At 56.2% G+C, this 27,339-nt stretch overlaps 6 protein-coding genes across 6 annotated transcripts; 5 read left to right on the top strand and 1 right to left on the bottom strand.

Annotated features, from left to right (window-relative positions):
* Window positions 1-72: 72 nt before the first annotated feature.
* Window positions 73-1,119, top strand: GLRG_07860 (phosphoadenosine phosphosulfate reductase; the record flags this gene model as incomplete). Its single annotated transcript, XM_008098545.1, has 1 exon — window positions 73-1,119. The coding sequence occupies one exon, from the start codon at window positions 73-75 to the stop codon at window positions 1,117-1,119; it is 1,047 nt and encodes a 348-aa protein (XP_008096736.1).
* Window positions 1,120-3,305: 2,186 nt separating this feature from the next.
* GLRG_07859 (tRNA wybutosine-synthesizing protein) lies at window positions 3,306-4,656 on the top strand (the record flags this gene model as incomplete). The annotated part of the gene is made up of 2 exons (XM_008098544.1): window positions 3,306-3,896; window positions 4,087-4,656. The coding sequence occupies 2 exons, from the start codon at window positions 3,306-3,308 to the stop codon at window positions 4,654-4,656; spliced, it is 1,161 nt and encodes a 386-aa protein (XP_008096735.1).
* A 251-nt stretch (window positions 4,657-4,907) lies between these two features.
* GLRG_07858 (uncharacterized protein) lies at window positions 4,908-5,659 on the bottom strand (the record flags this gene model as incomplete). The annotated part of the gene is made up of 3 exons (XM_008098543.1): window positions 4,908-5,285; window positions 5,465-5,522; window positions 5,604-5,659. The coding sequence occupies 3 exons, from the start codon at window positions 5,657-5,659 to the stop codon at window positions 4,908-4,910; spliced, it is 492 nt and encodes a 163-aa protein (XP_008096734.1).
* Window positions 5,660-11,699: 6,040 nt separating this feature from the next.
* GLRG_07857 (ferric reductase like transmembrane component) lies at window positions 11,700-13,586 on the top strand (the record flags this gene model as incomplete). Its single annotated transcript, XM_008098542.1, has 1 exon — window positions 11,700-13,586. One exon carries the CDS (start codon window positions 11,700-11,702, stop codon window positions 13,584-13,586), a length of 1,887 nt encoding a protein of 628 aa, XP_008096733.1.
* Window positions 13,587-16,186: 2,600 nt separating this feature from the next.
* GLRG_07856 (2-isopropylmalate synthase) lies at window positions 16,187-18,370 on the top strand (the record flags this gene model as incomplete). Its single annotated transcript, XM_008098541.1, has 4 exons — window positions 16,187-16,194; window positions 16,301-16,486; window positions 16,518-18,108; window positions 18,200-18,370. 4 exons carry the CDS (start codon window positions 16,187-16,189, stop codon window positions 18,368-18,370), a joined length of 1,956 nt encoding a protein of 651 aa, XP_008096732.1.
* Window positions 18,371-23,797: 5,427 nt separating this feature from the next.
* On the top strand, window positions 23,798-26,878 carry GLRG_07855 (uncharacterized protein; the record flags this gene model as incomplete). Its single annotated transcript, XM_008098540.1, has 6 exons — window positions 23,798-23,846; window positions 24,047-24,105; window positions 24,185-24,991; window positions 25,063-26,235; window positions 26,288-26,531; window positions 26,580-26,878. 6 exons carry the CDS (start codon window positions 23,798-23,800, stop codon window positions 26,876-26,878), a joined length of 2,631 nt encoding a protein of 876 aa, XP_008096731.1.
* Between the last annotated feature and the right edge of the window lie 461 nt (window positions 26,879-27,339).

Genomic DNA, 27,339 nt, shown 5'->3' with positions numbered 1-27,339 from the left:
ATACCCGGTGCACCCTAACCGCACGCCTCTTCACCCAAACCCTTCTGCCAAATTCTTGGACGCTTCGAAAGAATGTCGTCTGCTATCGAGTCCGCGACCCGGACGTCCTCAGCGGCGTCGTCGCCTCGGCTAAACGCCGTCGAGTCCGCAAAGCTGGACCGCGCCGAGGTTGAGTCCGGATACGGTTCCGCCACAGATGCGTCGTCGACAGCGTCGTCCGTCCCCGCGCTCCCCCTCGTCTCCCTCACCCTGCCGCACCTCAAGCACCTCAACGACCAGCTCGAGCACATGCACCCCCTCGACATCCTCCGCTTCGCCAAGGTCATGTTCCCCAACCTCTTCCAGTCAACAGCCTTTGGCCTGACGGGCCTCGTGACCCTCGACATGCTTTCCAAGATCCAGAAGGAGAATCCCGCCGCCGCCAATGTCGACCTCATCTTCCTCGACACCCTCTACCACTTCAAGGAGACCCACACCCTGGTCGACCGCATCCGGGAGCGCTACCCCAACGTGAAGCTGCACGTCTTCAAGCCCTACGGCGTCGAGTCCGTCGAGGAGTTCGAGGCCATGTACGGCCCCAAGCTGTGGGAGACCGAGTCGGAGATGTACGACTGGGTCGCAAAGGTTGAGCCCCTCCAGCGCGCCTACCAGGAGCTCGGCGTCGCCGCCGTCTTGACCGGCCGCCGTCGCTCGCAGGGCGGCGCCCGTGACAAGATCCCCGTCATCGAGGTCGACGACGAGCGCGGCGTCATCAAGATCAACCCAATGGTCAAATGGTCCTTCAAGCAGGTGCAGGAGTACATCAAAACCCACAACGTGCCGTACAACGACCTCCTCGACCAGGGGTACAAGTCCGTCGGCGACTGGCACTCGACCGTACCCGTCAAGGAAGGCGAGGATGAGCGCGCTGGCCGCTGGAAGGGCCAGCAGAAGACCGAGTGCGGCATCCACAACAAGAAGTCGCGGTACGCCCAGTACCTCGAGGAGATGGAGCGCAAGGCCGCCGAGGACAAGAAGGCCGCGCCGTCGTCGTCTGCCGAGGCAGAGAAGCAGGGCGAGGCCGCTGTCGCGCCCGTCGTCAAGGCCGAGAAGGAAGAGCAGGCCGTTGCATCAGTGTAAAGCGTTTGGCGGTCTTGTTTTTTTGCATTTTGCTTTTTTCATAATGACCTGTAGGCATGATGCATGACGGCGTTTGGGGGACTCAAAAACGAAAGGACGGTATGGGACAGCATGCTGGCGCTCCGGCATGAGTTAGGCCATTAAGGCCAGTATAAATCTAGCGTTTCGCAGATACTTGATCCTACCTTGCAGATAGGAGAATTGAAACACAATGAACCAACATGACGTTACTTCGGGAGGATGATATGAGGTGTGAAGAGTGAAAGTAAAGAGGACGTTGCGAGGCCCCAACTTTGTCCCGCCGAGACCCCGCATCCGGGGCAATAAGTGGGAACGCCAGACTTCGTCCCATAGTGTCCTAACGCTTCATCATGCGACTTTGCAGCTGGTCTGCTAGAGCGCTGACATGTTCTCCCAAAGCAGATGGTGTGGCGGACACCTCTTGACCACTTTCGACAATGCGAACTTCGGTGGAGGTTGCCTGCCATCACCGCCATGTGCTTTTGATAACGGTTGCACACGAGCTTCAGTGTTTTGTTCGCCCACTTCGACCACCGACAACGAAACAGCGACTCTCGTTCTTGAACCATCCCGCTGATTTTTAATGCTGCTTCAAAGTTCAATTAAATAGCCTGCAAGGCACACGTTCCATAACGAGACTATCTTTTGAAATAGCTCCGAGTTTGCTTCGGTTTGTACCCGACTACCTTAACTCAAAATTCACGTCCTACGAAAATAGGTTATTGTTGTGGAGGAGCAACGATATCGCCATGGATAGTGGTGGTATTGGTGATGTGTAACTAGGAGGAAAAAGGGCTGCTGGCTGGCAAGGTGAAGAAGCTGGTGAACCTGGTGGCCAGAGGTCACGTGAGTGGACCTCACCACCAACAATTGTAGTGCCTGGGAGTGGCAGCAAATAACCAATCTGAGTCCTCAACAGGCCCGACAACCCATGGCAGAAAATAGCAAGAAGGACATGAGAATCTAGGCAGGGTTGTGGTACAAAGGTAAACCCACATAAATCGACCGACGACCGCCGTCTCGGGGATGTCATTAAATCGAATACCAAAGAATATTACATTACATGGAGAGTTCTGAATAATGTTGCTAATTATTCTGGGCGGCAATATGTGACAAATGAATGACAATGTATAGATGTTGGCCGGAAAGACTCGGAAAGAATGAGTAAAAGCCCAAGACTGTCGTTAGTAGTGCCTACACTTCAACTATACACTGCCAATCTGAGAGAATTGTGTTCAAGAGCTTACACAGTCCTGCAGAGTATGCGATGAACTTTTAAAGAATTATGAAAGGCGGTTCATTGTCATGAAAATAATTCAAAACAATCATTTGACAAAGGCCTGAATTCTGACTCAGTCATTCCTGTGTTTCGTAATACCGCTAAATGGCGAGATACTTCGACTACTTCATAACGCTGCCGGCCTCCCGAGACTTCTTGGGTTGTTACTGGCAAGCTGACATCATGCGATGTGCGTCGAAGTGGAATAAAAAAAATCAGATCCAGGCCGTTCAAGGCCACCGCTCGTCTCGCCCGGCTCAAACGAAGCGATAAGCTCACCACAGCCAGGGAACATACAATCCACAAAGTCTTGGAATAATCTAAAGCTGCTTGGCAACCTGGCCTGGTGTCTATGGTCCCAAGTGGGAGGCTCTATCAGGCGAATCAACAGCCTCAACCAGCAATGTGGACAACAGATGGCCGCCAACTTAGCCGAGTCACACTTTATATTAAAGCCGCAACACCACTGCGCGGCTTCACCGCCGGGTAGCCTAATTCAGCCGAAGTCATGCTTGAGCTCACTTGGTCCTGCGAGGTGGCACTGAGAGGGTTGCCTACTATGAAAATAAGCTTGGTTCGTCGGCTCGCTTCCCGACGGGACACCGTGCATATGTCTCTGGAGAGGCACTGTGAGAGTACCTCACAGATTCCTGCAACCACTCACACATTTCTTTTTTATTCCATCGTGAGTCGACCTCACTTACACGCCAGCCACGTCCCCAGAAGCAAGGCAGCCCGAACGCCCGACGCAACCCCCCCTCCCTGTCGCCAACAGACGGAAAAACAGGGCGAGAGACGCAGAAACTCACTCAGGCCTACATTTCCTCCCTTGAAGATTTCTTAGTCCAACCCGACCCCCGTCTACCCCCACTAAATTACGGAAACCATGGCGCCGCCGCACCAGCGGGCGAGGCAACAATTGCCCTCCCCGCCGGCATCCTTTGCAACCCGCAAGCACAGGATCCTGGAGCAGCTTAGCGTACCCGACGCAGAGTACACCGACGCCTCGCCCAAGGGGTCCGTGGACGTCGGCATCCGCGAGCTCATCAACGAGCTCAACGCCCTTGACGGCTTCGTCACGACGAGCAGCTGCGCAGGGCGGGTGAGCGTCTTCCTAGAAGGCCGCAGGGCGCCGGCCTCTGCTCCCGCTGGGCCGGCCACCCACGCCGAGACTCGTTCTGAGCCTGCAGCCCAGACAGGGGACGGCGATGATGACGAAGACGTCGACAGCATCATCAACAGCGGCAGCGCCGCCACGACGATAGCTGGCCCCGGGGGTAAGGGAGGCGGCGGCACGTGGTTGTTCGTATCGCACGACCCCGTCCCCGAATCGCACGATGGGGATGACGGGATGTTGCGTCGTCTGGGTCTCGTGGACGAGAAGGAGGTAGCCAGCCACCGCTTCGCCGGAGAGTCGGGCAGCGCTCAGCCTGGGCGACGGAGGAAACGACTCATTCACTTCAAGTTCGAGCCCATGGTATGCAGCCCCCCCCCGTCACCTCATGCACACACCCGCGCCCTACTACTCATCCATCCCCTCCCTAGCCCGCTCCTCCCAGACTCCCTGTCGTCGAGGCCCATGTCGCCTTGGAAACCTCACATACCGCGTCCTGCATACACAGCGCTCACATGACCAACTAACCAAAAAATCTCACCCCACACTATAGATTCTCCATGTTCTGACGGCTTCCCTGGCCCACGCCCAGCTCCTGCTCAAGTGCGCGTTCGCGGCCGGTTTTCGGGAGAGCGGCGCCCTGAACCTGCTCCCCGCCGTCGCCCCTATCACACCGCAAGACGGCTCCTCATTGTCGTCCTCGCCGCCAGTGACGCCCATGGTGGGGGTCAGGACGATGGGCCTGGCGCTCGAGTCCCTGGTCGGCTACGTCGACGATGACGACAGCGACGAGGCCCGACACTGCACCGTCTCGGTGAGCTACCTGCGAGACCTAATGCAGATCGCCAACGAGCGCTTCGCGGAGAACGCGGCGAGGATCGAGAGGTTCCGGGCCGCGCTGCACGCGGCCCTAGCGGGGCCTCCGCCCAAGCTGGGCGAGGGGGGCGCCGAATGGGAGGACGCTGCTGCCAGGCGGGAGCGCAAGAAGGCCGAAGGCCTGCGTCGCAAGGAGGAGGTGTTGGCTGCTAGACAGAAGACGCAGCCTCAGCCTCCAGCTGAGGGTCGGGAAACTCTCACAGAAGACCCGGCTGGGCTACCTGAATACGAACTCCATGGGCTGTGATGTGACCAAATCCATTCGCCATCTATACACTTTTGTCTTTATCCCACCAGTAGCATGGTTGTTGTACACTTTGACATTCCGCCCCCTTAATCGCCCTACTGCTGCGCCTCTGTTTCTCTCCGCTGGCATGTCATCCATCCATCCATCCATGACCGCCATCACTCCTTGCCATGAACCACAAGAACGCAGAAATCAGATGCCAAAAGCCCTTGACAAAGTCTCACCCCTCCACCGCCCCCGGCGCTGTCCTCTCACGAGACAACCTTCTCGACCCAGCCCTTCTCTAACCGCTTCACCTCATCCTTGAACGCCTCGACCTCCTTCCAGCAATCAAGCGGCCGGCGGTCGTGCTCGAGCAGGCAGCGGACGACGTTGCCGCGTGCCGTCTCCACGCTCTCGGGCAGGCTGCGCACCTTCTTGCGCTCCGACAGCTTGGCGCGCAGGGCCTCGATCTCCTTCTTGACGGCGTCGTGGCTGCGCTGTCCCTCGGGCGCCGGCTTGTCCTCGGCGGCGATCTTCTCGTGCGCGAGCTTCAGGGCCTCGGACTCCTTGGCCTGCAGGCGCTTCAGCTCCTCGGCGACGCGGGCCTGGATCTGGAGCTCGGTGAGTTGGGAGCGGGAGAGGTCGGTCTGCGGTCCGGGTTGGCCGGTCACTGGTTAGCTTTCAAGTTCTCTCTTTTGTCCGAGGTAAAGAGCGCAGATGGGGGGGAGGGCGTTCGATGGCAGGACGCCAAGGCGGAGGGTGAAAGTGCGATTGGGCCAGCGAGAAGTCCAAAAGACAAATGCTCTCGGGGTGGGAAGGAGCTTACCTCAGGGCTGGTCTGCAGAGACTCGACGAGATCGTGTGAGATGCCGCTGGGCGTGGTGCTGCGTGCGTGATCTTGGTCAGCCGACGATGCCCTCGGCGGACGCAGGAGGACGAGACAATCGGGTAAGGGCAGGACTTACGCCTTCCACAGGTGTGGGGGCGTGTTGGACGACGGCTTAGACTCGCTAGCACCCATGATTGCGGCCTCAATGGCTGGAGAGGTGATTTGAATGTTTGGCCGTGTTGATATGGAATTTTCCGGACCGTGGACAGCGGTCGTCAAGCTGCGAGCTCCCATGGGCCCGGCACAGGTGCACGTGATGGAACGGTAATCCGACGGAACGCTTAGTCATCTTTGGGCGATGTCCACAGCTCCTACCGACGTTTCCCCGATGACGTCTTGCTGAGTCATCCAACAAACGTTGCCTAACGTTTACAAGTTTCCACAAACAAAGAGGTTTGTCCTCCAGTTGATACTAGCTGCGGGACCTTGCCGTTCATGATCCACAGCCTACGAGCACGTTTTGGAAGTTTATGATGCCGCGGACCATCTCTCAGACCGTCGTCTGCCCGCTGCAAGGAAATCCCAAGCATGCCTTGGATCTAGGCTATTTATGATCTTCACTGTTTCAAGGATCGCGAGTGATAATCAGGGCAGGTATCTGGACCTGGGAAGAAGAAGGTCCATCCCCATCGGTTCATGGTCCACTAAAATGAGCAGCCAGGCTATCTAGCCGAGATCTCCGAGGCTTCAAAGTCTGGGATAGCATGTGCTTAGCGCCAAGAGAGGCCGTAGCCTGCGAGATATGGCAGTAGATATGGTGACAGAGCCAGGTGCATCAAGAAGAGACAGAGCCCAAGACTCAAGATCGAATGACGCGGCCTTGGGCAAACCGTCACGAGCCATTCGCATCTCTCGGCTTCATCTGCACACATTTGTCTGGTGCTGCATGCCACCGTTCACCTGAAGCGTGAGGGGCGGGCAATATCGTTGAAACGACAGGTCGCGGAAGAGCAAATGACTTCATGGGGACTGTTCCGCCTTCTCATCCACCGCATCTTCAGTCTTCCAGGCTCTTCCCCGGGCACGCTGTCGGGCCACTGGCCTCTCAGGCTCTCACCCCCTCGCAGAAGCCCGCTGTCCACCTCGGCCCCTCTGGTGCAGGCAGTGGTACTGTAGTTTGTACCGCGGCCCATCTGGACGACCCAGCCAGGCGGTTGTGACGGTAATCAAGAGAAAAAAACTGAGTGCGCTTTTCGGATTCCAGCCCCGAGGTGAGCTCGGGGTGGTTAATATGTTTGCAACAGCGCTTGACAGGGGCTTCCCGCTGACCAGCGCAGGGGCCCCGGCGCAGTTTCGGTTACACCGTCACATCCCGCAATTTATGCGCGGCTGGCCAAGTAATAAGAGCCAAAGACGCCGTGGGGAAATCAGCGGGCGATATGAAGGAGTAGTGCGTATGGAGGTATTTCCTCTCTGGGGGAGCATTCTGCGAATGCCTTCTACCTTTAGGACCCAGCAAGAGACCAGGGAACCCCTACGTCAATGGAGCCGCATGCGCTCGGCGACACGCAAAGCTTTGACGTTATTTAACGGAACTGGACAAGCTCGGCGAGCTGCAGGCGTGGCCGGACTGAAGCTAGAGGTCGTCGGCAGAAGTGTGAGTCTATTTTACGCAAGCGGGCTAGATAGCGGCCATCGAACGAGCGGCTGGCTGATTAATGATTATCGTAGCACCATGAACCGAGTGTTATTCATCTCTGGATCACAGGTCCGCATGGGGGGGCATGGAGTGGGTGGCGTCTTCACGAGAAGGGGGCAGAGGAGGTGAGTAAGCAGGAGACGTTAGGCTGCTGTCGTCAGATGTCATCAAATGTCGTTAAATGAATGCCATGGCACGATCGGCTGAGAGGGACGGCAGAACATTACGACGGAGATAGAGGATTGCGCGCGGGGGGCTGATTCGCATGACCCGAGAGTTCGGCCAAGAGCGATGATGATAGGCAGGTTTTTTTTTTTTTCCAATATGCCGTACTTCCCATGATTCTTCCCGTTCGTCATGACCCAAGCGCCAGGTGCTGGTTTTTCCAGCCCTCCAAGGAGGGTAAGGCGCATGGTGCAAAATGGATACCGCAATAATTGCACATCATATGACCCGGTTCGTGCATCATGCCTGGGTTGCTGTTCCACAGCATATCAGTATTCGGATGGTATGGATGGGATACCCTTACACTACCTACTGCGTAGAGTACTAAGGTATAAGATGGATCTTGGCGCTCGACGAGGGGTTCCGTGCTCTGGGTACGATGGGGTAGAGCCCAAAAGTCGGGTAGGCGATAGAACTCAACGGGAATCTAAACAAAAGAGGGAATAACACCACCATAATGTCTTTGGCCCTTCTTTGGCCCATCGGCTGGCTGGACTGTTCGACGAGAACTGTATGACCATTAGGGCTCAAACGATGAGACTAGTGGCAACAAACACAGGGTCATGGGCGGGAATGGCGGCGGCCCAGCCAATGGTTGGAATTTCTTTTCGAAGCTTTCGTTCATCTGAACATGCTCCATGGCGGCTGGGCAGAGCAGGGCCTTGTAAGATTAGAGGAGACCTGAAGTTCTCGTCTCTTGTCGGTCATTTCGGTGGATGCAGTCCACGGCCAGCGTGCAAGGCGCCGAGTTTTGCAGCTTTCGCCATGCAGCGAGCCATGTGCGAGGGCGAAGAGAAGGAAGGGGATGACGGGTCCAGTTCTCCATCGACCAGAAAGCGACAAATCACCCTCGGTCGAGAAGGGTTGCCAGCTTTTGCTTGGCATCTTTGGATAGATGGATCAAGTGCGGGCTGGTGTGGTTGGCAAGCCGCAGTGTCGCCAAATGATAGGTCGAGCGCCAGAGCTCGCTTTTGCCTCCCCGGCCCTTGTTCGTCCGGTCTTTCCCCTGTCATTTCCACGCCTGTGGGCTGTGGTCGTCCGTTCGCCCCCCTGGATGAAGACCCCGGTTGGCTGTCAAGCCCTCTCGCAGGGATGCAGTCGTGTCCAAACGTACAAACAAACGCTGCCACACCTGGCACACCATGAGTTAAGCGTAGCCAGTCAAACCAGTGGGCAGCCAAGAAGATGGCGGGGGACTGAGAAACACTGGTCCATTGAGGTAGCGCCTTTGGCTAGATAAGACGGTCAGGTGAAATCGCTCAGCATAAGCCACAGCAACCCCACGGCCGGCCTGTCGACTGGGGCGGGGGGGTTCCTGGGATGCACACCGTTTCTGCAAAGCACAGATTTTGAAACTACTCGCTGGGCTGTTGCTTCTAGTCAAAGAAGCCTACCGGTAGGAGAGGAGGTCGTTGGAATGCGGACCCTTTAGCTCATGGTCAGCTCCGTGACTCCCGAGTCAAAGGGATCGAGTGAGACGACTTGCGACGTTGGATTCGAATGCGACAAAGGGACCATCTGCTTCATCTCATTCCAGCCGTCGATATTGTGACGTCGCCGTCCCGCAATAACGCACTCGACGATGGGCAGTTGTTAGAAGAGCAATTAAGAATTAAAGGAAGCGAGTGGAAATCACAGCAATCAGGGAATCCATGCACCCAGGAGCCATGTCATCCCTTCAGCCTCAGCTAATAGTACGTTGGTCCTTGTTGATTGGCTTCGAGGGATCGGCTCCCTCAAAGCCTGTCCCTGTGTGTCCAGAGTAGAGTGACTGTGCGCGCGTTGTGGGCATCGCCCATCAGCGTCATCCCTGCAGCTACTTTGGGTGACTTGTCTGTTCTTCATGGGTGTCTTGACCCCTCGTTGGCCCCATTCCTCCCTTTCGAGTCTTGAACAAAGTGTGAAGTCGCTTTTTGGCTTGAGTATGACCCTGTTCCTGTATCTCTGGCTTGCTTAACTTGCTCTATCTGCCATCTTCATCGCGGCATTCGGATGGTTATGGCATGAGTAGCGCTGGCGTATGGGCTGATAAGCAAAGTGGGTGATTCCACTCCAGCACCCAAAATATGAGGATAGGGCAAGACAGACAGACTGGTGAGCAGATTTGGCCTCAACATACCGGAAGTTAACCCTCTTCCCGCCCATCAACTGAGCAGTAGCTCAGCTGTATCTGTACGATTCAGGTGAGCACCTGGGCACTATGCTGTATGTACGTAAGCGCGCAAAAGAAAACAAGAAGAAGAAGAAAGGGGTACATACCTACGTGTATTGCTGGATTCACCACGTGTGTGTGTGTGTGTGGGCAACGCACGCAGGTACCAAGGCACGCCATGCCCGACCTTGTCCTGCTTCGTCCAATCGCTGGCTCGCCATGATCATTGGCGTAGGCATGCCCGTATCGGTGTGTGTTGTATGTAGGTAGACTCACCGGCTTTGGCTGGTTCTCTCGTCTTGGACGCGGATATACTTGCTGAGACCAGCTAGAAGTGCTGCAAACCCCAGGTACCAGTTAATGAGAGAAAGAGAGGTAGGATGGTGAATGCTGTCAAGCGTGGCCCGGTCGATCCCAGTCATTACCGTTTGCCCTTGCACGCCACCATCGTCAGGGGGAATGCCATGTTGCCTTTCCCAGTTAGCAACATCGTACCCGGAAGAGGGGCCAGAGGGGCCAGAGGGGGCCAGAGGATCCTCTCCGCAGCGGTGCCGTGGGCCCTCCCCCCCGGCCTTCTCATGGCTCGCAGGAATTCGTTCATGGCCCGTCCTAGCCGGTCTCTTAAAAGTACATTGATCGCCCTTTCCGCGCCCTGTGATCCCTCCCAACCACTGTCTGTTTCCCTTGCTTGTTGTCACGCTGACTGACCATCTCTTCAATATCCATTCTGTGAGACGATTTGTCTTTGCTGGAATTTTGGAATTTGACTTATTCACTTCTTTTGAAAAAGAGGCTGGACAACTTCTTTTACTTCTTCCGCTTCAGGGTCATTGTTGTTTGACGAACAAAGGAACCAGGATAACCAGAAACACAAGCTAGACTTCTGAGGTCACTGGAACCAAACAGCGGGTCGAAGAAACGGAAACAACGACCGCGACCCCGAACCACGGACCTGCCAACCTCACCCTGGAATTTACACGCATCAACCACCACCACCACCACCACACTCTTTTCCCTTCTTTGCACCTTCCCAAGGAAGACCTCCCATTCATTCAAACCACGTGAGATTCGCTAGTTGAATCATCCACACCACTCTTTTTTTTCTTTCTCCATCCGGCACATCTGCGCTCGACTCCTCAATCAGAGGGATAGGCCCACGCTCGTTCTTTCCAACTCCGTCGGTGGCGGTGTACCCTCATTTTGATTCCAAGACAAATCCAACGTCTCCGTTGTCTTGTTCCACTTCTACGTCTTACGACAAACTCGGCCTTTTAGCTTTGGAGTCTTTTCTGATCTCATCGTTCGACTCCTACCCGCTCTTTCCCCACACCATCAATAGAAGGGATTCCGGCTCCTCGATTCCGAAAAGGACGCGGCACGAGACCTTGCCAAGGGCCACCTACGAGACGCACAATATATTGACGTTGCTTCGTCTCCCGTCTCCCATACGCCAACCTCACAGCCCTCTCGCGCACACCACACCACCTGCTCACGCCTCTTTTATTTCACTCCCGTCGAGCCGGCTCCTTTTGGGCCAGATTCAGATCGACCTAGCCCCCTTGGGATCGCTAATACACGAGCCGCCCTCGCTTCCACACAATTAGTGGAGACCAAGATCAGCACGAGGATTCCGACCATCTGCATCTCGACGACTCCCCGACTTGACTTGACATCCGTCACTCTTGTGCTCCCACCACTGACTGCGACGTTGAGCGCATTCTTCGGTGGCCAGATCTACTGCAACGACATCCATCCACTCCACGTCATCCCTGGCACTGTGTCGGTACTTACAAAGGCCCGGTTATCCCAGAACAGGCTTGCTGCTACCTGTCATATCTACCTTGTCACTTGTGCATCGTGCAACACAATGACATTGTAGCTCGATCGTCACTCACAATAACAGTACGCCTCTTCTCACACTCGACTCTGTGGACATTTCCAGCAATCTCTTCCAGAACCTGTCTGTTCACCGCTCGACGTCCTCTCCAACCGGAAGCCTAAGTCAAACCTCGACAACTCAAGTCACCCCTGGCCGATCGCAATTTGCTCTCACTTTCCCCCTTGGGAAACCCACCAAAGCTCACTCACATTTCAAACTCGACTTTTCAGCTTCACGGCAATCACGACAACAATAACAAACACTGCAAGAGAATCAAATGGACTCTCACCGGCGCAGGCTCGTCGGCCTGGTGGCGGATCTCGTCCCCACCAAAGTGCTTCAACAGCGTGCTCATGCCGCTGAGGGCACAGGGGCGGCTACGGCCACCTCAACCATCTCTCCCTACTCCTCCAACCTAGATGGCGTGAACCAGCCTGTCAACATGCTGTTCAAGGACATGCTCTGGGCCAGCTTTGGCGGCATGGCCGCCATCGTCCTCATCATCACTATCAGTCGTATCCTCTGGGCCCAGCTCCGTCATGTGTCAGCCATGTCCGTCGAGGGCGAGAGACAGAACTACTGGAAGACGGCTCAGTGGATTTGGATGCCTAGCTTGAAGAAGCATCTCATCTACGCTCCCCTCTGGAACAAACGCCACAACAAGGAGATCAAGCTCTCCAACGCCATTGGTATCGGCACTTTGCCCTCGCGCATGCACACCTTCATCCTGGGTTTCTATCTGGCCAGCAACATGGTCTACATGTTCTTCTTGAACTGGCAAAATGCCAACATATACGCCTTCTGCGCCGAACTCCGGGGCCGATCTGGCACACTCTCCGTCGTCAACATGGTACCTCTCATCATCCTTGCCGGTCGCAACAACCCGCTCATCGGCATGCTCCACGTGAGCTTCGACACTTACAATCTCCTCCACCGGTGGATCGGCCGCATGTCTGTCATCGAGGCTGTCCTCCACACCATTGCGTGGTTGATTGTTCAGGTTGCCGACGGTGGATGGGACAGTGTTTGGCATAGAATGTCCAACCAGCTCTTCATCGGCTCAGGCATGGCTGGTACTATCGCCCTCGTCGTCATCATGATCCTCTCCTTCTCGCCAGTCCGCCACGCCTTCTACGAGACCTTCCTCAACGTCCACATCATCCTGGCCTTCTTCATCTTCCTGATGACGTACATCCACTGCGCCGTCGCTGGAATGCCTGGTGGCCTTCCTCAGCTGCCCTGGATGATTGCCATCTTCACCTTGTGGTTTCTCGAGCGCATGGCGCGTATCGTCCGCGTCGCCTACATGAACTGGTCTGACCGTGGTGTCACTGACGCTATCGTCGAGGCGGTCCCTGGCGAGTGCACCCGTGTCACGATGAACCTTCCGCGCTACGTTGACGTCAAGCCTGGCACTCATGCCTACCTGCGCTTCAAGGACATCCGACCCTGGGACTGTCACCCTTTCTCCATCGGCTGGGTTGAGCACATTCCCGACCACCGCGCGGTACATCTGGACGAGGAGAAGGCTCAGTCTGCCTGCATCGACAAGAAGAACACGACAACCTCGATCTCGTTCATCATTGGTGCCCACACCGGCTTCACCCGCGATCTTTACAATGTCGCCCGCCAAAGCGGTGACCGCGCTATCCGTATGAAGGCTGTGGTTGAGGGACCCTACTCTGGCCACCATTCGCTCGACTCGTACGGCCATGCCGTTCTCTTCGCCGGTGCCACTGGTATCACCCACGCTATTTCCTACCTGAAGCCCCTCATCGATGGCTACAACAACGGCAGTGTGGCAACGAGACGCATCACCCTTGTATGGATCGTTCGCGACTACGAGGCCCTCGAGTGGGTTCGCCCGTGGATGGACACCGTCCTCCGCCTGCCCAACCGCAAGGACATCCTGCGCATCCAACTCTACATCACGCGCCCTCAGAATTCCCAGCAGATTGTCTCGGCTTCCAACACAGTTCAGATGTTCCCAGGACGCCCGAACATTCCTTTGTTGATGAAGCGCGAGGTCTCAGAGCAGCAGGGTGCCATGTGTGTACACATCTGTGGACCTGGAGCCTTGGCCGATGATGTGAGAGCGGCAGTGAGGGAGGTACAGGACGAAGGCACTGTGGTCGACTTTGTGGAAGAGAGTTTCACATGGTAAGGGAGTGGGCATGAAGATCAGCCACAAACGAACCATCCGCAAATGAACGAGGCGGGCAACAATATCGATCCTTTGGGCGTCAACGGTACCAAGCGGGGAAAAGCGAATTGTTCTTTTTCTTTTTCTTGTCTCTTTTCTTTTTTTCTCTTGTTGTGGATCATCAGGATCAGATCAAGGCGACAGCTAGATCGAGTTAGCATTGGGGGCATGGTTTTAACGGCCGATGCCTTGTCCTTAATGGCTCGTTTTCTTTTCATGTGTACATATTTCTCACACCAACACGCTGGGGTAGACATGATGGATGGGAGTGGTGGGGCTTTCTACACTTCCTTTTTCCTTCTTTCACGTCTTCCTCAACGGCACCCTTTTTCTACTCTCCTCCGTGGGGGTTCCCTAGGAGAGATGTATTTTTCAATTGTTGGACGTATATACCACGCCTGCAACCTCTCTACATCTTTCGCTGCGAGACAAAGCAGAGGGTTTGATGTACCCAGTTGTTGTACATAGCACCCACCCATTACGAAGATAGACAGACGAAGACGTCTAAATCAGATTTCAGAAACCAAACAGTCGATATCCACCTTGCTTCTAGTGACCAACAGAACAGTTCCCAGATCGCAAAGACGAACGTGATGGAAATATAGGTGGCGAGGTCAGGGTGGCCTGAAAAGAAGGTCGTGATAGTCACACATGCCAAAGAGGACCTCTGGACCTCGAGTTCTGAGGGTCAGCTCACAGGACCTTGGAATACGGCCTGTGGAGACTTTGGAGCCCGCCCGTCAATCAACTCCACGGTCTACGCTTAAGACTTGTGCTCCTATGGGTGCAGCCGCAACAGGTGTAATGGGGTTCCTGCTATTAGCTGTCGTCTGCATGTCTCATCGATGGCGGCGGACGCGGAAAATACCCACCGCCCGGTGAAGAGGGGGATGACGGGGCCCACAGGGGAATGGCGCGATGCAAAGCGGCCGGTCATCGGGGGCTAAGCAGAGTGGGCGCACCTCTCCGGGGCACACGATTAGTCGGCCGCGGAGCCTCGTACTCGCCAAGCCGCGGGAAAGCTGGAGGCTCGCGAGCGATGATCGGATGCGGTGTCGGTTAGGGTCGGCATACCCCCCTCCCCCCCCCCCCCCCCCCGAAAAACTCTCCATCTTGCCTGTATTGTCTGGGGGATTCGGGGGACACATCACGGGCAGAGCAGACGAGGCATCGCGAAGTGGATTCTGCAAGGTCGAGTTCGGAAAAGCCGTCTGAGACGGTCCCTACGGAAGCCGTTCAGGAAACGAGTCAGGCCCAGAAGCCCGGTTCAAAGGTAGAGACAGCTCTCGGACGAAGACCGGAGCAGGCAAGGCTTCGATGTCCAGAACTAGAGCCAAACGGGAGTGGTTGAAGCGCCATTGGTCGTCAGAACATATTTTCGATTGGCGGTTTGAGGGCGGAGGGTGGGCAGGAAAGCATACCCGCCCGTGGAATCGACCGGCACTCGCGGAATTCTATAAGCAGGGACGCTTGCAGAGTGGAAAACAGAAACAGCTGACGTTGGTGTAGTGACTGCTGCTGCGGAAGAGCAAAGCAACCCCGCCATGCACAATCGGTCAAGTTGGGGCTGGGTGGGAAAGGGGGTGACCAATGGGGGCAGCCGGGTACCGCTTTAAAGGGCATGGTGTGGAGAAGAGGGGGGCTCGAATGTGGGCCCCCACTCCAATGACATTGAGTTTGGAGCAATAACCTACATTCATAGGATGAGAAGGTGTAAAGAAAAAGAGAGAGAAAAATTGAATAGGAAAAAAAAGAAAAGAAAAAAAAAGTCTGCCGCGTTGTCACTGCAGCGTCCACAGCCGCTTCAACTAGACCAATGTGTAGGAGCTGGCGACTGCGGGCGATATGCACTGCGGGAGAGCACAGAGACGGCCAGGCACTTTGACAGTGGAAGTCCGTCCAACCGCTCTCTTTCTGTCTGCGTGGTGCCTGTAGACCGAGTCCTTACTGACCTGACTGCATGCACAAGGCAGTAAAAGACGTTGGAGGACAAGGACTAGGACTAGGCCTGCTGCACCAAGCCGGTTTGACAGACGCTGTGATCCAATCCAACATCAGGAATATCTAGGGGAAGTAGAAATTAGTAAAGATAGTCAAAATAAAGGCGTGCTGAACCTGCATTGCAGCCCATCAAGTCAGCAAGTCTAAGTCGATGCATCAGTCACAAAAGATACAAAAGTGTACGTACCCTTGTCCCTTACAGCCTCTTTGGTGGAGGGGCGTGTCGAAAAATGGAGACTGGGTTTGGTCGACGTCCCCGTCCTCCATCCTCGTACCTAGTTCCCGACGCTCTGCGACGGACGAACGTTATGACTCAAAATCTTTCCCTCCTCCCTCTGTGTCTGTGATTTCCAACTCTCGAACCGTTCGCGATACTTTGTCTACAAATACCCTCTGCGACCTCTCTCCCTCGTTCTAGAGACCAAGCTACTCCTTTTCCCCAGACGCTTTATTGTGTGACGCCACTCCCCCCCCGGAAAAGATCCGCCCTGGTGTTTTTTTTAGTTGTTTTTTTAGTTTACTTACACCTCCCCGCGAGATCTGCCCCGCACTCGCCCAAGATGCCCATGTAGGTGACTCGATGGATGCCCAAAGAACCAGAACCCCAAAGCCACAACAGACGGAGGATTCGCCTGGAGAGAAGGACCATAGACTAACTACCTCTTCTATTACAGGCTCAAGGAACCGTGGAAGAAGTACAAGCCCTTCCCTCCTCTCAACCTTCCCGACCGCCAATGGCCCTCCAAGACCATCACAAAAGCCCCGCGATGGCTCTCGACCGATTTGCGCGATGGAAACCAGAGCTTGGTTGACCCAATGGCACGTCTTCTACCTCCCCACGGATTGCCCCCTACCGTGCTGTACATCTCGTCCTCATGGCGCTAACACCAGCTCCCGCGTGCAGAACGGCGATGAGAAGTGGCGCTACTTCAAGATGCTGTGCGACCTGGGCTATAAGGAGATCGAGGTCTCCTTCCCATCGGCCTCGCAAACCGACTTCGACTTCACCCGCCGCCTCATCGAGACCCCCGGCGCCGTCCCCGACGACGTATACCTCCAGGTCCTCTCTCCCTGCCGCGAGGACCTCATTAAGCGCACAGTAGAGTCCCTCAAGGGCGCCAAGAACGCCATCGTCCACATCTACCTCGCCACGAGCGAGTGCTTCCGGAGGATCGTCTTCGGCTTCACCGAGGACGAGAGCGTCGAGCTGGCCGTCAAGTGCGCCAAGCTGGTACGCTCCCTGACCAAGGACGACCCCTCCCAGTCCGGGACCAACTGGCAGTTCGAGTTCAGCCCCGAGACCTTCTCCGACACCTCCCCCGAGTTCGTCATCCGCATCTGCGAGGCCGTCAAGGCCGCCTGGGAGCCCACCACTGAGGTGCCCATCATCTTCAACCTGCCTGCCACCGTCGAGATGGCCACCCCCAACGTCTACGCCGACCAGATCGAGTACTTCTGCAGGAACATCACCGAGCGCGAAAAGATCGCCGTCTCCCTCCATCCCCACAACGACAGGGGCTGCGCCGTCGCCGCCGCCGAGCTGGCCCAGATGGCCGGCGCCGACCGCGTCGAGGGTTGCCTCTTCGGCAACGGCGAGCGCACCGGCAACGTCGACCTCGTCACCCTTGGCCTGAACCTCTACACCCAGGGCGTCTACCCCAACGTCGACTTTTCCGACCTGAACCGCGTCATCGACATGGTCGAGGTCTGCAACAAGATCCCCGTCCACCCCCGCGCCCCCTACGGCGGCTCTCTCGTCGTCTGCGCCTTCTCCGGCTCCCACCAGGACGCCATCAAGAAGGGCTTCCAGGTCCGCGAGCAGACGGTCAAGTCCAACGACGAGCATTGGCAGCTCCCCTACCTGCCCCTCGACCCCACCGACATCGGCCGCACCTACGAGGCCATCATCCGCGTCAACTCCCAGAGCGGCAAGGGCGGTGCAGCCTGGATCATCCTTCGCAAGCTCCAGCTCGACCTCCCCCGCGGCCTGCAGGTTGCCTTCTCCAAGGTCGTGCAGGACAAGGCCGACCAGCTCGGCCGCGAGCTCCTCTCGGACGAAATCACTGAGCTCTTCGAGTCGACATACTACCTCCGCGACAACCCACGCTTCACCCTCGTCGACTACAGCATCGCCCCGGACCGCTCGCGGTCCCCCGCGCCGCCTCAGCCCGGCAAGACCCAGGACACCAAGAACCTTCAGCGTGTGTTCGAAGGCGTCGTCGCCATCGACGGCAAGGAGTACAGGCTACGCGGTCACGGCAACGGTCCCATCTCAAGCTTGGCCAACGCCCTCAAGAGCGTCGGCGTTACCCTCGACGTCGAGGACTACAAGGAGCACGCCATCGGCGCCGGCCGCGACGTCAAGGCCGCCACCTACATCGAGTGCACAGCCACGGGCACCAAGCAGAGGTACTGGGGTATCGGCATCCACGAGGACGTGGTGCAGAGTTCCCTCATTGCCCTGCTGAGCGCCGCCAGCAACGTGAGTGCTCTTTTTCTCTCCCCGACCCCCTCCTCCCCACCTTGGCCGTGACGAATGTCCGTCCGCCTGTTGCTAACGCGGAGCGCTACAGTTCATCGGCAGCCGCCCCGGGAGCCCCGTCTTCCACAAGCCCGTGCCCACACGGCCCATGAGCCAAGAGCTGAACCTCGAGTCGGCGAACGGAACAAACGGAACAAACGGCGCGCCCCACGAGGCACCGGGCTTGGTATCGGTCCTCGAAGACAAGGCGAACGGCATGTAAAAAAGGTGGCAGTCAAGAATGAGGCGTGGCGTGGGACGGTCTTTTTTCTTCTTCTTCTTTTATACGCATTCACGGGAATGAAACAAAAAGTTGGGGTTCAGACATGCATATCGTGAGGAGGAGGTTGAGAATCAAAAAGCAGATGGATGACTGACTGGGCATGGCCGACGAGGTTTTTTTGTCGTCACCTGTCGGCGGCGTAGTAGCATAGCCACGTAAGGCATTTTTTTTTTGTATTTTCTTGTTGGAGCAGTTTTCTTGCCAATGCATGAATGGGAATCTAGTCAAGATGATCTCGTCCCGCCCCCTGTGGAGCGAAGACGAAAGAAGGAGCCACCACCGCCCCCCAAGCTAACAGAAGTCTGGAAGAGGAAGTCGAACATGGACCGGCACCAGAGGTGGTGTGTTGGTATGTTTTGATGGGACGTGACCCCCTCCCTTTTGAAGGCTGCCAAGATGCGAGACTATGACTGCAAACGGTTTTCGATGTGGCTACGGCATGGAGGACTAACCACCCGTGTCCCTCCAACCCTTCGTGTTTCCCGCTGCCGGGCTTGCCGTTAATGACCTTCACACCCAACATACCCCTTTACATGCATATCAAGCAGTAAGTTCACAACTTCAGGAAACGGCAGTAGCTACAGCAGCAGCTCCTCCTTCAGCGATTGCGGCTGCGCCCCCCCCCCCCCCCCGCCCCCGCCACGTCCACGTCGTGAGGGTGCCTCGCGTCAGGAGCCCAGGTCGAAAATCCCTGATGATACTAGCGAGAGGGGAACGACGGCGACAATTCCCGCCGTGCGGTCCAGAGAGGCCTCTGGGATGACGGGTCGGCGGACTACCAACCGGCCGACTGCCAAACCCGCGCAACCTAGCGGCCAACTGGTAAATGCCTTGGCAGGGTGGTTCTAAAGTTGCGGCATCGAGCTACACGAAAGCTCAATGAGCTCAGGGAGGCGTATCTTGACTTCCGGGGTGATGAGCCCCCCCCCCCCCCTTTGGTCCATTCGGGACGACTGGACCTGCTACGCTCAGAACGTTTGGTGTTGCTAGACCGCCCCGAGAGGTATAAATTTTGGCACGATACAGCGCACGCAGCATTACATGATGTAGCGCCATGTAACATCCCTTCAGTTGATGGCTCGCCGTGTCGGGCTGACATCTCCAGGCGACCACGTTGAGGGATTGGAGGTTGTATATTCGGTAGCCGAATCTTGCATAAGTGCCCGTGCCGAGGCGATATCAGCAGATATGCCCGGAGACAAGTCCCGGCCGTGGGACTGTGGTGAGGAGGGAGAGGGAGAGAGAGCATGTTCTCTCCCCCGCAGCCATCCCGTCGTCCTCCTCCTCGTAACTTTCAGGGGGGGCCTCATCGGCACGTTCAAATCGCCCCGGGGGTGGCCAGAAACCATTGCACATCTAGCTGGATAGAACCCGACGCAGTATGCAAACCTCGCGAGGGGGATGCCTCATGAGGATGGATCTGTCTGCGTTATGGGCTTAAACCCGAGCCCTAACGTGAGCGATGAATGCTCTGTTTCGACCAAGGCTTCACGCGCTACGCGTTTCTAACCAGGTATCTTCTCTTAGCACGAGAGACGTCGTCTGATGGCATCTATGGGGACCACTTCTGAGCCACACCAGGTCCTTTGCCATTGCCGATACTAGCCATTTGCAGCTATTCATTGGGTTGACAAGAAGCAAAGAAAGTGACCTTCAACGCCTTGCAAGAGGCTCATGTAGAGAATCCAACTTCGGTTCCATTGGCTTCAGAAGACCAAGTTGGGAGGTTTGGCCACAGCCCTTCCACGCTAGATATCGACCCGCGTGGTATATAGAAACATCGAGATTATAAAATACATAACAATAGACACGCAACTCTATTAGAGAACAATTATATTTTCACCGTCTAGTCTAAGGACGACAACGAGGTTCATACTTAGGGGCTTATGTTTATTTAGTAGCTTGCGTTTAGACTACACTAACCGTCTAGGGCTGCTAACGTTAACCTTTATGCTTCTTAGGACTAAGACGATAGCAGAGCACCGGTTGCCTGAGTGATCTAGGTGACGCGTGAAGTAATAGAGAGGTGATTGCAGAGAGGCTGGGATTGGATCTAGACGAGCGCTGGGCTAATCCTTGAGGCCCTTACTACGTGCTACCTAATATTCCCTGATTACACGCCGACTAGGAGATTGACAATTGCAAGAAGGAGGGTCCTGTGGAGAACAAGGCTGAGAAGAAGCAGGAGACAGAGGGCAGCGAGGAGGATAAGAGTCCCGGAAGCTCTGTAGGTACACTTCAACGTGGCTGAACGCGTATCGACGATACTAGGCTTGTTGCCCAATCCAGCAGGGACGTCGCGCCTGGCGATCTACTCCGCCGCCACCTGCCTGGGAATGTCGTCCCCTCAGTTTCGCGATGTTCAGGCTTCGTACTCTCCCCGCCCACGACTGTCTGGCCTGCGCAACGTTGGCACGATGATTGGTCCCCCCCTGGTGGGAAGCGGTTCGCAGACGCAAGCCTCTTGAGGTTGGGATACGGGCCCGAACGAGGAGACCAGGCGAGAAGGTTCCTGCGAGCTGTGTGATGCAGGACGTTGACCAAGTCAGCAGTCTCGATCACAGGCACTAGACTCACATGAGCGGCGTAAGAAAATGGGCATAAAAGGTTGTTTCATTCCCGAATGTGTCGGCCTCCGTACGTCCAGAACGGCACATTAATACTCGCGAGATACATCCCACCTGCGAGACGGTCCAATGTAGCCTTGGAAGACGATACCGCAGCCAATGTTTCAAAATTACCTTCCAGAGTCCAGAACAAGGCTTGGCATATATATGCATGATGCCGTTGGAGGTAGGTAGCTACCGGCCACGCTCTAGAGCTATGTATGTAATGTAAAAGAGGTGCGTCTGGTGGGCACATGGCAGAAAATGCGAGAGGAACCATGGTATCAGATAATCGGTCCCGTTCCTCAGTTTCCCAAATCTGCGTCAGCGGTGGGGCATGGTGTTGGTGGTTTCCCTCAGACGGTGAAACTACATCAGACGGGCTGTCTTCCAAAGCAAGAGGGAAGGGACTTCTTCTCGCCAAACAAAGACGGGCGCCGGCCGCCCGCTCAGTAATGCAACAGCATCGTGTTCCCATGTGACGGCAGTCGGCCGCGGACGGCAAGCAGGCAGACGGGCGGGCGCTCGGATGCCAGGAACCCAAGATGACGTCTGAGGCATGACTCGAGGGGGGGAGGGAGAGGAGTGCGCTCGGGTGCTGTCACGCCCCCCTCCCCCCCTCAAACCCCTCTGCATAGAAGACCGAATCAAGGTGAGTAGAGTAGATTCTTATAGATAGCCTTACGTGCGCACTTGCAAAAATTGGGTTCGGTAAGAAAAACCCAAGCTGTCGTCTCAAGCTTGGCCGGGCGGGGGAACGTAGCGTGAGCCGATGGAGGAAAGTGCGTGAGTTGGTTCGCGGCCCGTTCTGCTTCTAGCCACAGAGGGTAGTAGGTAGGGCTTTCTAGTGCGCAGATTGCGTATTTCTTGGAAGAGAAGGGTTTTTTTTTGGGGGGGGGGCGCATTTTGTGTTATTTTGTGCATGGCATGGCAAGGCAAGGCATGCACCATTTCCCGCTTCTGCATTTCTGACGAGAGAGAGAGAGAGAGAGAGAGAGAGAGGCAAATAAAATAACAAAGCAGGCAAGGCAGCCCGGGCAACGCAGGCGCAAGCTGCAGCCCTGGGCCATCCAATGCAAGTCTCCTTTTTCTCGTGTGGGGGGGTTTGCCCGTGACTGTGGGCGGGGAGGGGCAGGTACTGAGCCCGAAATAGGGGGGAACCTCGAGGTACTTAGACACCGGGCACCAGTGAGCTTGGATCTCAAGTACTTCGTGACGGCTGCCTAACGGACGCACGGTCTCAGGCAGCAATCGGAGTACGTGCCTAGGCAGTGGACGACGCCGCATTAGGAAAGGGAAAAAACATGCTCCCGCATCCAGTATTTTGATTTAGTTTCCCCACCCTCGGTTGGTTCACGTCTCAGTCAGTCCGGTTAACATAGTAGTAGTAGTAGTAGTAGTAGTACGTCGTTCCGATTGAATTAGAGATCACAGTCTCAAGCAGATAAAGGGGAGATGTACATATATAGAGAGAGAAGGTGAGTGACAGAGAGAGAGAGAGAGAGAGAGCAAACGGGCGTCTCGCATAGCTTCATTCTTGGAGCATCCCATCTACCTCAACCCAGGGTCTCCCAGAGGGCGTCCCCTATGGAGTGCAGGAGGGAGTCCAGGCTAGAAGCACGCGGAAACAACCCCTCCTCGGGGTTTTTTTTTTTTATCAGGCACTCTCTTTGCTTCCCCACACTCATTAAACGCCCTTTTTCTTACCTCTCTGGTAGCTTAGGTAACCCACTTCCAAAGTGGCGGTTTGCGTCAAAACCCAAAGTGACTCAGGCGTACGTACCTCTTCCGCCAAAACAAAGGCAGGAATACCTGGCATACTCAGCACTGCCCAGCCTGCCGGACAACCCCCCCAACTGATGACTGCCCCTTCCACTGTTCCAGTGTTCCCAGCATTTACTGCCCCGCCTGGAGAAGTCGGATACCACTGCCACTGTCTCTGTCTGTCTCTGGCGTTCCCCCCGTGTGTATCTTCTACGGCTACCGGGCACACATACACACAGCATAATAGTGTCCCGTCCATGTTTAGGTAGTACACACACCTCTCTCTTCTGCACTTTGATCGTCAACAACCTCGCCAGGTCCCGCTCCTGTTTCCTTCTCTCCCTTCACCAAACCACCCAAAAGGGACGAGAGAGAGAAAATAAAAATAAAAATAAAAATCCTCACCTTCCTCCGACCCATCCACACAACTCTGTCGCACACACACAACACATACACTGCTACCGTCTGTTGTCATCCCGACTGAATTTTCTTTACGGTACGCCCTCTAATTCTCTACAGACTTTCCCCCCCAAGACCTTGTCTTTGGCACATCATTTTAATACGGATTCCAGACTGGTCCTATCTCTCTCACTCTCACTCAGTCACTCTACCTTTTTTCCTACTCTCCAACCGCACTCGCTCACTGCCGACTGCCGACTGCTGACACACACACACACCCCTGACACCCCCGTCTCGTCTCTCTCTCTCTCTCTCTCTCTCTCTCTCTCTCTCTCTCTCTCTCTCTCTCTCTCACCGCGCCAATCTACGAGCGCCTGTCGTCTAGACCGCCGTCGCCGCACAAAGCAACTGTTCCCCCCGCGTCGCCTGCCTTACTGCTTGCCGCTGTTGCTGCTCAGACCCAAGGTGCCTTGAACCCTTACCTCCCACCTGACACGTGCAACCTGTCAACGAGCCCCCCTCCGAATAACACGTCCAAACATCGGCACTGGCTCAGCCTTACCTTCTACATACCACCACCACATTTTGAGCGGCAAACATGTCGGGCTCAGAGATCAACCAGGTTTTGGCCAATTCGCTGTCGCCTGGTAAGTTTGGCTTCCTCGTCCCTTTGCCCTTGGCTTCATAGCATATCATCAACGAACCTCTTCCCCCTCCCTCTCCTGTCCCTCCCTCTACAGGACAATGTATCCGGCTCTGCCCTTCCTTGCCTCCTGTCCACCTCCCCCCCAACGCGCATCGCCAAGCACAACTCGATGGATGAAGACGAGGCTAATACTCTGACCAGACGCGAACTTGCGCAACGCTGCCGAGCAGCAACTCACACAAGCCGCCGACAACAACTTTGTACGTGCCCGCCCACTTTTGGACGCCGAGTCCCCCCCCACCGCTGCAGGCAAATTTGCTAACCAACTTTTCCCAACAGCCCTTATACCTCGCAACTCTCGTCCAAGAGCTTGCAAACGACAGCGCCGATGGCTCCATCCGTGCCGCCGCCGGTCTCGCTCTCAAGAACGCCTTCACCGCCCGTGATTTCAGCCGCCACCAGGAGCTCCAGGCAAAATGGCTCCAGCAAACCGATGACGAGACCAAGACCCGGGTCAAGGACCTGACCCTGCAGACCCTCTCCTCGTCCAACGCACAGGCTGGCCAGGCCGCCGCCCAGGTCATCTCCTCCATTGCTTCCATCGAGCTGCCGAGAGGCCAGTGGCAGGAACTCATGGGCATCCTCGTCAAGAACGTCAGCGAGGGTGGCGAGCACCAGAAGCAGGCCTCGCTGACCACCATCGGTTACATCTGCGAGAGCCAAGACCCTGAACTGCGCACTGCCTTGATCGCTCACTCCAACGCCATCCTCACCGCCGTCGTCCAGGGCGCTCGCAAGGAGGAGACGAGCCTCGAGGTCCGCCTGGCCGCCATCACCGCCCTCGGCGACTCCCTCGAGTTTGTTGGTAACAACTTCAAGCACGAGGGCGAGCGCAACTACATCATGCAGGTTGTCTGCGAGGCCACCCAGGCCGATGACTCCAGGATACAGCAGGGCGCCTTTGGATGCTTGAACCGCATCATGGGTCTCTACTACGACAACATGCGCTTCTACATGGAGAAGGCCCTGTTCGGCCTGACCATTCTGGGTATGAAGTCTGAGGACGAGGACGTTGCCAAGCTCGCTGTCGAGTTCTGGAGCACCGTTTGCGAGGAGGAGATTGGCATCGAGGACGACAACGCTCAGGTATGGCTCGCCGCAGCCGCAGTCCCGAATAACTCTTCTTCTTCTTCTTTTGCTAACCTTTCTTATTTCAGGTTGAGAGTGCCGACCAGATGCGTCCCTTCTACAACTTCGCTCGCGTAGCTGCCAACGAAGTTGTGCCCGTTCTCCTAATGCTCCTCACCAAGCAGGACGAGGATGCCGCCGATGACGAGTACAACCTGGCCCGCGCCGCCTACCAGTGTCTCGCTCTCTACGCCCAGGCCATTGGTGCCGCCATCATCAGCCCCGTCCTCCAGTTCGTCGAGGGCAACCTGCGTGCCGAAGACTGGCACCACCGTGATGCCGCCGTTTCTGCTTTCGGCGCCATCATGGACGGCCCCGATGAGAAGGTCCTCGACCCCATCGTCAAGCAGGCTCTTCCTATCCTTATCGGCATGATGGACGACAGCTCCCTGCAAGTCAAGGACTCGACCGCCTATGCGCTTGGCCGCATCACCGAGAGCGTTTCCGACAGCATTGACCCCAACCAGCACCTGGACCCTCTTATTCGTTCCCTGTTCAATGGCCTGATGAGCAACGCCAAGATAGCATCTTCGTGCTGCTGGGCCCTAATGAACTTGGCCGAGCGCTTCGCAGGCGACATCAGCGACGCCCAAAACCCTCTGACCCCCCACTTCAACCAGAGCGTCACCAACCTGCTCGCCCTGACGGCCCGCCCCGACTGCGATTCCTACGTTCGTACCGCCGCCTACGAGGTTCTCAACGTCTTCGTGCAGAACGCTGCCAGCGAGAGCATGGCGCCCATCGCTTCCCTGTCTGGTGTTATTATCGAGCGTCTCGAGGGCACTGTCCCCATGCAGAGCCAGGTTGTCAGCGTCGAGGATAAGATCATGCTTGAGGAGATGCAGACCAGCCTGTGCACAGTCCTCCAGGCCATCATCCAAAGACTGGACAAGGAGATCATCCCCCAGGGCGACCGGATCATGCAGACTCTTCTTCAGATCCTCAGCACCGTTGGCAACAAGTCCAGCGTGCCGGATGGAGTCTTCGCCGCCATCAGCGCCCTCGCCAACGCCATGGAGGAGGACTTCTCAAAGTACATGGAGGCCTTCACCCCCTTCCTGTACAACGCCCTCTCCAATCAGGAGGAGCCCGGTCTGTGTGCCATGGCCATTGGTCTCGTCAGCGACCTTACGCGTTCCCTCGGTGAGCGCAGCCAGCCGTACTGCGACAACTTCATGAACCACCTGCTGCACAACCTCAAGGTCAGTTGCGCCGCCCAAGCCCGTCCTTCCCTCATACTGACAATCCTTGCAGAGCACTGCCCTGAGCAACCAGTTCAAGCCGGCCATCCTGCAATGCTTCGGTGATATTGCTGGTGCCATTGGCGGTCACTTCGAGACCTACCTCTCCGTCATTGCCCAGGTATTGCAGCAGGCGGCGACGGTCAACGCCGGTCCCGAGGGTCCCTACGAGATGTACGACTATGTCATTTCTCTTCGCGAGGGAATCATGGACGCCTGGGGTGGCATTATTGGTGCCATGAAGTCCGGCAACAAGAGTATGTGCACCGATCCCGGTTACGGAATCCCCGCTAACACTCTTACAGCCCCTGCTCTTCAGCAATACGTGCCTTCGATCTTCCAGCTGTTGAACATGATCGCCAGCGACATGAACCGCAGCGAGGCCCTCATGAGGGCTTCAATGGGTGTCATTGGTGATCTCGCCGATGCTTACCCTAACGGCGAGCTCGTCGACATCTTCCGTCAGGAGTGGCTCACCGCTCTCATCAAGGAGACGAAGACCAACCGCGAGTTCCAGCCCAGAACGATCGAGACTGCCCGCTGGGCCCGTGAGCAGGTCAAGCGTCAGCTTGGTGGCTCCGCCAACGTCATGTCGCAGACTTGAGTGCCTCAAGAACACGATGCTGCTTTTCGACTTGTTTGATTATCTACACCCATCCCCCGAGCCTAGCACCATATCCTGGAGCAGCCGGCTTCAACCCGTCGAAGCCCGGATCTGCGTCAAACTGAGGAGAGAGAGAACAGCCAACCACCCAACTCTTGCCACAACACAGCATCGATCGACACAGAGTCCTCTCTTGTGTATATAGACACCTTTGCACCATCACCCCAGGACTAATTTCACATCAAATACCCCTTGCCAGCACACACATCACATCACATCATGACACTACACCTGATTTCAACACCCCTACCCCCACCCCCCAACCACACAACAACCCCCTACCCCCTTGGCTGTATCTTCTGGACTTTGATTTTTCGCGACGGATGGCTGGTTTAGAGAGAGAAGGCGGGGAGTCCTCATTGTCATGTACGCCTCGCATAGAAAGCGCGGTGGCGACCCAA

The sequence above is a fragment of the Colletotrichum graminicola genome (assembly GCF_000149035.1).
Source record: "Colletotrichum graminicola M1.001 genomic scaffold supercont1.34, whole genome shotgun sequence".
Taxonomy (NCBI): Eukaryota; Fungi; Ascomycota; class Sordariomycetes; order Glomerellales; family Glomerellaceae; genus Colletotrichum; species Colletotrichum graminicola.
This window is presented reverse-complemented; position numbering and strand designations above follow the sequence as displayed.